General features: G+C 36.6%; 1 protein-coding gene across 1 annotated transcript; it reads right to left on the minus strand.

The window, feature by feature from the left end:
• Positions 1-5969: 5969 nt before the first annotated feature.
• On the minus strand, positions 5970-7291 carry LOC107038318. The gene is made up of 2 exons (XM_015257347.1): positions 7174-7291; positions 5970-6350 (listed from the first exon to the last, which is right to left on the minus strand). Exons 1-2 carry the CDS (start codon positions 7238-7240, stop codon positions 6073-6075), a joined length of 345 nt encoding a protein of 114 aa, XP_015112833.1. The 5' UTR covers positions 7241-7291; the 3' UTR covers positions 5970-6072.
• Positions 7292-10557: the final 3266 nt, after the last annotated feature.

Consider the following 10557-nt stretch of genomic DNA (forward strand, 5'->3'; position numbering starts at 1 on the left):
GGGGGGGGGAGGGACTTGACCATATTTTATCATAAATAACGCACATGCGGTTCGTTTTCGTTCGAACCTTGATTAAAAGTACCGTCCAACCGATGAAAATTATTAGCGGTGTCCCGAGAGTCTAATAACTTCGCTATCCGCCACTCCCTTCTCTTTGTCATGGTCTCAGCGATGATTCAAATGTGCAAATATGAAAATAACATTAATGGATAATTGATTAATTGAATAAACATGTGCAGTAATGCTTTCACGGAAATCCTGGATTAATTCATTCATCGTCAATTGGTCTAACTCTTGTGCACTGTTTGAATAAATTGAAATTTCGTGGACCGTTGACCAGTCATTTTCAGGAGAATGATATTCCATTCGATTTAGGGGAAAAAAGGAAATTTCCGATTTCGCTGGAAATTCAATGAAATTTCGGATTTTTTTGAAAGTCAAGTAAAAATTCAAATAATGAGGATTCCCCAAGTTACTTGAATTTCTTATGTCGAGATGAATATTTGATATCAAATTATGAGGAATTTTCAATCAATTGAAAATTCAAGAATGCACTGAGGAAAAATTATTTTTGCCAAGGAATCATCTTCTTGGAAGAGGAATTTATTTTTTTAGGAGGACGTTCCTTCATATCCATATCCAAATTTTACAATTATGCTGAATTATGAGATGATTATGCTACATACGACCTGGAATAAATACAGTTCATTATTATTCATTTTTTAAATTTGAGATTTTCTTATGTAAAATAATTTGGAATAATTCTAAATCTTAATAATTGTCAATGGAGATCATATAAAAAATAAATTCTTCTCCGAAGAAAATGGTTCCTTGACAAAAGTATTTTTTTCTCAGTTTATATTCACCTGAATTTTCTTGATTTACATCAATTTACATAGAATAATTGACCTGATGTTCACAGTTACAGTAATTTTTTCCATAAAACATTAAATTTTCAATAACAAAATTGCTTGAAATTTCAGTAGAACTGTAATGTGATAAAAATTTCCAAAATTACCTCGGAAATTTCAGTAAAAAATTTCACCCAGTGTACGATATCATGGATATTTCGGTGTTGATATTCTAATTGAAATGAATTGAAGTCAATGACTATTATGGATATTATTTCCCCTCGTGTCGCTTGTATTAAAATGTCCTGCAATAATTTGATATGCAGAGACTCTTTCATAATATGACATTGCGGTTTTATTAATTCCGAATCAGTCGCTTCAGACGGAATGAATGATGTGGAGCGAGATGATTGACGATGGAGTGGCTCGAAGCTTTGTACGAGTGCAGTTATTAGGGATAAACGGCCAATAAGTGCTCTCGATGCTCCTTTTTTTTCGTTTTACAATGTATATCGATAAGTCATTGCATCCGGTGAAAGTGACGGTAATGAATATACGGACGAGTGCAGAATGATTATCTCGAAAAGTGGTGCAGATTTTTATGTTATTTTTCCCGCACTCTTCACACCATTTTTGATTATGTTACACTGCAGACATTTTGTTATTGAAGTTCTTCGATATTTTAATTTGATTTTCGATTCTCAATTCTTAAAAATCTTTTTAAGAACGCAAAAAAGATTAAGCAGTCGCTATCATCGAGATCTGCTTTGAATGAAGTCAAATGTAAATATTTTAGTTGTGTTTTCTCCGAAAAATCCGAAAGTTGAACCTCGAGATTTATCGCCCAGTGTCATATCAGCCCCGAGAATTTTGCCACGGCTACCGGTGAGCATATGGCGAGTATTAAAACCTCACGTTTTCACGCGCACGGTGCACCCACCAGAAGGAATTTAATTAAGAACTCGTCTGTGTGATTCGTTAATTCGCTTACGCCTTATAAAATCCGGTTCGAACCTTGTTTTCGCGTGTCCTCCGGTAGTTTATAACGAGACAAAATCTTGGTGGACACCGTTTCTGAAGGATTCCGAGACTTTCCAACCATTTCGTCATACCGTGAAAATCATAACAATTATTCATGATTAAAATTCTTCGATTGTTTTTAATGTCTGATATTGCACAAGACGGTTTATCCAAATGGGTCAACATCCACGTGATTTTTTTTTCAGAATTATCGAAAATTTACGGTCTTTGTTATGAAATCTTCATCAAAAATGGAGAATTTTCCCAAGTTTTTTTTAGAATAACTGAGATTCTACAATTAAAAAATAAAAAACGAGAATGTAATTAATAAACAATTATTAATTACATTCTCAAAAAAAAATATTGTAAAGAATTAATCCGTGTCTCTTGATTCATTCATTAGAATGTTATGTTATAACAATTATTCGTAATTAAAATTCTTCGATTGTTTTTAATGAGTTATAAAAAATTTATGGTCTTGTTCATGAAATCTTCTTCAAAAATGGAGAATTTTTCCTTTTTTTAGAATGGATGAGATTCTTCAAATAAAAAATAAGAAACAAGAATGTAACTAATAAACAATTATTATTTCATTAACCAATAAACAATTTAACGCATGATTTAATGAATCTCCATAAAAACAAATCGTGTAAAGAATGAATCCGCGCCTCTTGATTTATTCACCAGAACGTTATTTCATCCACAAAACAATATTTCCAATGAACGCCATAAATCACAAGAGAGTTAAAATTTTCACGCTCCACGTGCGAGATTTCAGTGTGATCGAATTACGATTATGTGATTGGCACACACCAGCAGAGGATCGGAGTAAATCCCGGGGACATTGATTCACGGATCACGTATGGAGCTCAATTGGTTCGCGACTTGGGCTAATGACGAGAACCGTCGCTGCACACACGCAACACAAATGCACTCCACCTATCCCCCAACACACCCTCGGAAATTTCAATTCGCGGTGGCAAATCCAGGTGAGAGGAGGCAGCATGCACGTACGGGAAAAGGGAGCCGTCATAGTGACTGTGCGGGGGACAAGGGAAATATATATGTACAGAGGGGGTCGTGGCAATCGTGCTAATTGCCACTGAAACTCGGGGGAAATCGAGATTTCCGTAGGTGCTCACTGCCACATTCCCCCAAACTGTTTGCAACGGGACGACACACGCCTGGGGAGATTAAGGCCCGGAACGCTAATGTCCTTGTGGATCAGTGATTTTTAACAATTCAGGGATTGTATAAATACCGAATGGCGCTCTGGTCTATTTGTAATCGCTCTTCACTCACAATAATGCACTAATTGGGGAAATAACCGGGGATACAAGTTCCGGAAATTTTTATCGTGTGCAAGTTCCACTGACATTTCCGGAAATCTTGTCACTGAAAAATCAAATATTTCGTTGATTTTCTGTTCAAATGTAATACCCAATTTTTCAGTTTTTATTATTCTGTAAAAATTCCGAAAAACCCATAATATTCAGGAAAAATTGAAAATTCCTCTCATTTTGTTTCTGAATATTCACGTTCCACGGAAAATTCAATCAAGTTGTCAAACGTAGTTGTGAAATTGTGGCAGTTTCACTGGAATTTCAATAAATTTCATAAGGGGATACAAGTTCCGGAAATTTTTATCGTGTGCAAGTTCCACTGACATTTCCGGAAATCTTGTCACTGAAAAATCAAATATTTCGTTGATTTTCTGTTCAAATGTAATACCCAATTTTTCAGTTTTTATTATTCTGTAAAAATTCCGAAAAATCCATAATATTCAGGAAAAATTGAAAATTCCTCTCATTTTGTTTCTGAATATTCACGTTCCACGGAAAATTCAATCAAGTTGTGAAACGTAGTTGTGAAATTGTGGCAGTTTCACTCGAATTTCAACAAATTTCATAACTAAAATTCACAATTCAATGCACGGAGAGAAATACTCACTAAAAATGACGTATCTTTCCGTAATTCCGGAGCGAAATGTGGTTGTAGGAAATTTTACGGAACTGTCACGGAATTTATCCAGAGCGTTCCGTAATTTTTATCTGAATCTCCTGTGAAAAATTACGATATCGTCACTTAAACTTTCCGAGTCGATTCCGTAATCGGCGATCATGCATAACATTTCTCTCCGTGTGAAAAAATCAATCAGATACTGATTTTAGAAATTGAAAAAAGCCTATCACGCCGCAATGCTCACCTGGCTGCATCCTCTCCCCCCTCTTTCCTCACAGCTCTAATCGCCCTCAACCCTTAACAATACATTCCCCCTTTTATCATCCCCGTAGAATGAACATACCCGAAGCCATGAAACCAAGTGACGTCGTACAATTCCGAGTTCCACGCCATTTCCACTCCCGCACGCGTACAATGTAGTTTATGCGCGCCGAAGAAAATACCAAGGTACCTGTCTCAGGGTTTACTACAACTAGACAACTACCACTGCCACCCCCCCCCTCCCAACCCCTCCCTCCCCCCGTCCTCAATCCCTGTCAAATGCACATACACCAATGACGAACCAGCAGAGCCATCATGAACGTAAAAGCCCACGCTGGTCTCCTTTCATCGCAAGCTACCTTGCAGAAATTACCGTTCCACAATATTCCCCCACCCCCCTTGGTCCCAGGATTTTTTTTACGTCTCCCCTCTGCCTTTTATTTTTTTTTTCTCACTTCTTCCTTCTTCATCCTGCGCCGTAAAACACCTTTACGATCCTCTCCCTGGGATTATGCAGAGAGCGTTGGCCAACGTAGGCATAGTCCACCAAAGGACGACATACTTGGGAAGGGGGCGGGGGCGGGGGGCACTTATTGCATTGGCCGTAAGCCATGCAGTCCCTCCTGAGTTTGGTTACACGTCTCCAACGAAACTTTTAGCCTTTCAACGCTCATCTCTCTTTACTTACACCCCTGGGCCGGTTTTTACCCCCTTAAAACCGTCGTTTAGAAAGAGGTAGCGCAAATTTTAGTAAACAAACCCTAATTGGTTAGCGATTAAAGTTTAATTTGAAAAAGGCTCTCGGAAAGTTTCACAATTTTCTGGAGTTAATGGAAGATATCTTCTATTTAGGTTTTTTTATCTTCATCGGGACAGCCTCGAGATGGGGAATTGGAAGCGGCATTTTGTGATGAAAAAAGAAGGGACTGTCTCTCGTTCACGATTCATTTCTGAGTAACATGTGCCACGAATGACTCTATCCGAGCGAGTAATCTCTCGAACGCATGCTGAAAGTCTAAAGACGGTGGGGCTGTGTGTGTGCAGACATTTTCTTCTGTACATCGATCTCGCTGGTGACGACGGTGGTTAAATCGAAATGATCACACACGTGACACGTACAGGATGTATATTATCTTGGTTTATTATTGCGGTTTTTTGTTCTGTCGATAGGAGAGGTGGAGGGGAATACACTCTCGCACTGAGAATTTTTTCTGTTGAGGGTACATGGGGAGAAATATTCAGGAAAAATTACGGAACAATTCACGTAATGCGCAATGGGGAATCGTTTTCCGGCAATTTTTGTAGGAATGGGAGAGAAGAAATCTGAAACGCTCAATGAATTCTCAGGTTCGCCACCCAACAAAGTACGAAATTGTCACGTAATTTTTCCCGAAGGAGTAAAATCTTACAGAAAATTGCCGACTTATTGTGCCTCAAAAATCAAAAATTCTTGAACGTTCAACAATTTTTATGAAGCTGGTGAGTTATTTCTACGTTCCGTTCCGTAAAATTTCTCAATCGTTGGGGAAAAATTACGGAACGACTTGTTGTCCCCACAGCGGTGAGTCATCAGACGGGTGGTCAATTTTTACGGAACAAATCGTAGAATTTACGTGGCAATTCGTACAATTTCAGCTCCGACTCACACTTTTATTGAATTTTACTTCGTTCGTGGATTACGTTTCCAAACGTAATTTTTACTTTTTTTTTCTGGTAATTTTTATTGAATTTTTCTCTCCTTGTATCCAAGAATTTTCAGTATTATTTATTATTTCAATACTTTTTATTATTTTTGTATATTTCGATTTCATTTTTGTGACACGAAGGAATATGTATTTTTAATATGTATCATTAATCTATTAATCTCAGCACGAATTCATTTTTAAAGATATTTTTTTTCTAAATTCGTTATTATTTGTGTTTATCGTACAGATTATTTGAAAATTGTGGTTGGATAAAGTCACTTTTCAATGGGTTTTCAATTGTAGCACCCATGCCGGAGTAATTTGTGTATTTCACCCTTCAATAGAGTGGGAGCAAACAACTTGTCCAACAAATCTTTGCAATACGGTATTAATAATTTTCTGGGTCGACAATTTCGCTCGCACTCTGCTTTGGTTTCGAAGTTATCTTCATCAGGTATTATACACCCTTGATCTTCGACACATTCTCCGTTGACGGAGTCGAAATACCAGAAAGTTTTCGAGTTGTGTTGTTTATTGCAGAGAAGGCTCGGTGGACGTCCGCAGATTGGGCCTGCGGGACAAAATGAAGACTAATTATTGCATCGCCTTAAAAAATACTCCTCAGTTTCAAATAATTTCCCTCAGGTTACTCTAAAATTTGGTGTATTGTTCCTGTGAAATCGAAAATACGATATTTAATGGATTTAATTCACGTGGATGTTTAATACGAGTTTCAAAGAAATTTACTACACGGAGACGAATTTTCTAGAAAAATTCTAGTACGAGTACTGGAAAAAATCACAATCCACCGGCTGTGAAAAATTCTAGTGCTGTTAGAATTAAATTTCTTGGTATTTCTGATAAAATTTCTGGAGATTTCTATGAAATTTTCACAGAAATACGGGAAAAAATTCGCGTTTTCCCCAATAAAATTTCTAGTGCCGGCACTGGAATTTTTTCCTGGCCGTCACTTTGCGCCTCTTTTCCCGTGCTAGCACTAGAATTTTTCAAAAAAATTTCTCTCCGTGTATTGACAGATCTTTCCATTTCTTATCAAATTATTTCCTTTTCCCTGTTATTAATCAACTCATTGGATTAAATATTCTTAAACATCTATGAATTCCCAAATTTTCATTCAATACTTACGCTAAACTGTTGGATATCATAGTGAATTTTGATTAATTCATCTGCAAAAATATGAATTATTAAGTCTAAATATTCCAACAGGGATATTTAGAGCTGATTAATAAAACCTTGAGGAATCCACCAATTGACTCCGCGCTCTCGATCATTCCCACTTGAAAACCGAAGTTTGAGATTAAAATCACGGAAAAATCCGACATATCGTATTTTCAATTGATCACAAATTTAACGTAAAAGTTAAAAATTCTCACCCTGGGCTGGCACTGCCGATATTGGTTGACAGGCAGCAAGTACAAGTACAATTATAGCAGCTTTCATGATGTAGGTCTTTATGACACAGGGACTTTTTTTACAACAAGTTCCAATGGCTTGTGGATGTTACTCTGCTGTCTAAGTACTCCAGCCCCATTTTATATGCCGAAATCCTAGACTTTTTTTTCGTGTTTTCAGAGTGCCATTTGTGTAAAGACACGTGGTATCACTTAGCATGACAATTGACTATCAATGTAAATATCGATAATGAAATACGGTGAAACTTCTTCCATTAGAATAATTCAGAATTCAATTCATTAATGAAGTAGTAAACCGGTATAAGTCGATTTTGACTATTGCCCAGTTTCCAATGAATATCTCAAAATCTAAGGGACATAGCGAAATTTTCATCATAACCTTTTTTGTAGAGCAAGTTGAGAGCTACAAAAAAGGAAATCACAACAATTCCGCTATTTCCCTTAGATTCCGAGATATTTGTTGAAAAATGGCCAATAGTCAAAATGCACTTACACCGGTTTACAACTTCGCTACTGAATTCATAATTCAGTAAATTCTCGGTATTATTTCCTCGTCGTGTAGCCAAGGGTGTAAGTAGTGTGCAGAAGCATAGCTCTTACGCCCCCTTGGCTCTACAACGACGATTTGCTAATTTTGTAACATTGTGAATACCAGGAAGAATGATGATGACGATTGATTGCTGATGAGCAGCTGTTTCAATCATTTGACATACTCGTGGATGAAATCGTTTCATAGACAAGAACTACTAGAGACGAGGTCTTATTAACTCACGTGCAAATCCAAAACATTTGTTTCGTCACAAGGTCGAAATATACTGTAATTCTATTTTTAAGTTTCTATTCCGCAAATATTTACGTTTTTCTTTGACAACTTCAGTCTAATACGCAAGAAATATTTGTATACATTCAAAAAAATATTCCATAATTCAGCTTTACGGTCGACTATCAGTGCAAATATCGATAGTGGAATACAATAGAAAGTTTTCCACTAGAATAATTCTGAAATTGATTCACAATTGAGTACATTGTCGGTATTCTTTGTTAATTTTGAAACATTGTGGATACGAGGAAGAGTGAGGACGAAGCCTGATTGGTGATGAACAGTTGTATTAATCATTTGATATACGAATGTGTAAAATGAAGGGCTCTTAACTCATGTTCAAAGACAAAACACTGTTAATTCAATTTTATTGTGTTCGTTTGTAGATATATTATAAAAATCCAAATCAATTTCTGGTGACTGAAAATTGGTACTCGAAATTAAGACTCCAGAATGAAGGGTCACAAGGGTCGAAATAAGGGTCATGAGGGTCTGAATAGGGATCATGAGGGTCAGAATAGGTGTTACGACGGTCAAAATAAGGGTCATGAGAGTCAGAATAAGGGTCACGAGGGTTAAGGGTAATTAAGGGTAATAAAAATAACAATAAGGGTCATATGGGTCAGACTAAGGGTTAACATAAGGGTAACAAGGGTCAGATTAAGGGTTTAAATAAGGGTCACAAGGATCAGGTTAAGGATCAGAAAGGTCAGTTTGAGGGTAATAAAAGTAAGAATAAGGGTCATATGGGTCAGACTCAGGGTAACAAGGGTCAGATTAAGGGTTTAAATGAGGGTCACAAGGATCAGGTTAAGGATCAGAAAGGTCAGTTTGAGGGTAATAAAAGTCAGAATAAGGGTCGTATGGGTCAGATTAAGGGTTAACACAAGGATAACAAGGGTCAGATTAAGGGTATAAATAAGGGTCACAAAGATCAGATTGAGGATCACAAAGGTCAGAAACTACGGGTCACAAGGGTCTCTATTTCTCTATATTTTAAAAATCCAAATGAATTTATGGTGATGAAAATTTGGTACTCGAAAATAAGACTTCAAAATTAAGAGTCATAAATGAAGGATCGAAATATGGGTCACAACAGTCAGAATAAGGATCATGAGGGTCATGGAAGTAGTCCCCTACTTCCGAAATATTCACGTGTGTCGTTGACAAATTTAGTCTAACGCACGAGATTCGTTTTTATATATTGAATTCCATAAATAAATAAATGATCACTGTTCGGTAACAATTCAGGACCCAAATTATTTCCTCACAAATAAGAGAAAAATGTGGAGAAAATGAAAAGAAACGCGAGTGAAAAAAGAGAAATGCAAATGTGAAGGTAAAATGCAACCGATAACGGGGCATTCCGAAAGGCGGATAATATTGGCAATAATGCCGTGACTTGAACGACGTCAACATTGGATACAAGCTAAATGAGATTCGCCAATCTCGACCGGTGTATCGCTGAAGCTGGATTACATCTGGGAATAAATATTTCATAAGTTTCATAAGCTACGGATATGATATTGGCATAGTTGAATAATTCCTCCGTTCAATTCCTTTCTCATTGGCATGACGATTATTTCCGGAAAGTGTCCTGATGACAAAATGAATTGATGAACCGCATCGTGAATATTACACAGAGAACAAAATAGATGAAAAATCATTTTAAAAAACGAAAACAGTTAAATATAAAAGAATTAAGAATAAAAATTCAATTAGCACACATTTTAGTTTCATTGAAATTTCAAAATATCTCGTAACTGACATCTGCATTAATCATAAATTTCGAATAAAAATAAATTTTGAATCAGTCAATTGGTTAATGTTACTCAACAATTTTTAAATCATTGAATTCCGAATTATTTTATCAATCAATAATTGAGTTTGGAAGATTGGCAATTATGAAAGAATGAAATTTAGGATTATTTAGTCAATAGTCAATTGACAATTCCATACTAGTAATTCATTAATTCGTAGTCAATTGAAAATTTAGATTATCAATTATTTTGTTGTTTTAAAAAATTCAATGAAGAGGAGTAAACCTTAATTATTTTAAGGTGCAACATCTCTTAATATTAATAATCCAATGATTGATACCGGACACTGTCTCGTAATGAAAGATTCAACATACGGATAAATCAACGGGAACTGATGAATTTTTACTTGACAAAACGTCAAATCAGCTTTTGCAAATTAGTATTTTCAATAATTCGGGGTAGAAGACGAGAGTTTACATGCGTCCGGTGGGTTATGACCGTTATGACCCCAGCCGGAAAACCGGTTGAGGGTTAACGACATGAGTGTCGCTGCGCGAGAGAAGGGCTCGGGCGCAAAGTAGCCGCCCCCGGTGATTTAAAGCTCCTGCAAAGTAGGCAAAGTCCATTCACCGCATCCAAATATCTCGTAAATCAACGGCTTGGATATACCTTGCTTACATGCATAATATCTCCCCCTCCTCGACATAATTACCACCCAACCTTTTCTCCTCACTCATTGCCCGGTGCTTTCTATTTACGGGGGAT

Source organism: Diachasma alloeum, unplaced genomic scaffold, assembly GCF_001412515.2.
Source record: "Diachasma alloeum isolate Michigan unplaced genomic scaffold, Dall2.0 Dall_scaffold_00280, whole genome shotgun sequence".
Taxonomy (NCBI): Eukaryota; Metazoa; Arthropoda; class Insecta; order Hymenoptera; family Braconidae; genus Diachasma; species Diachasma alloeum.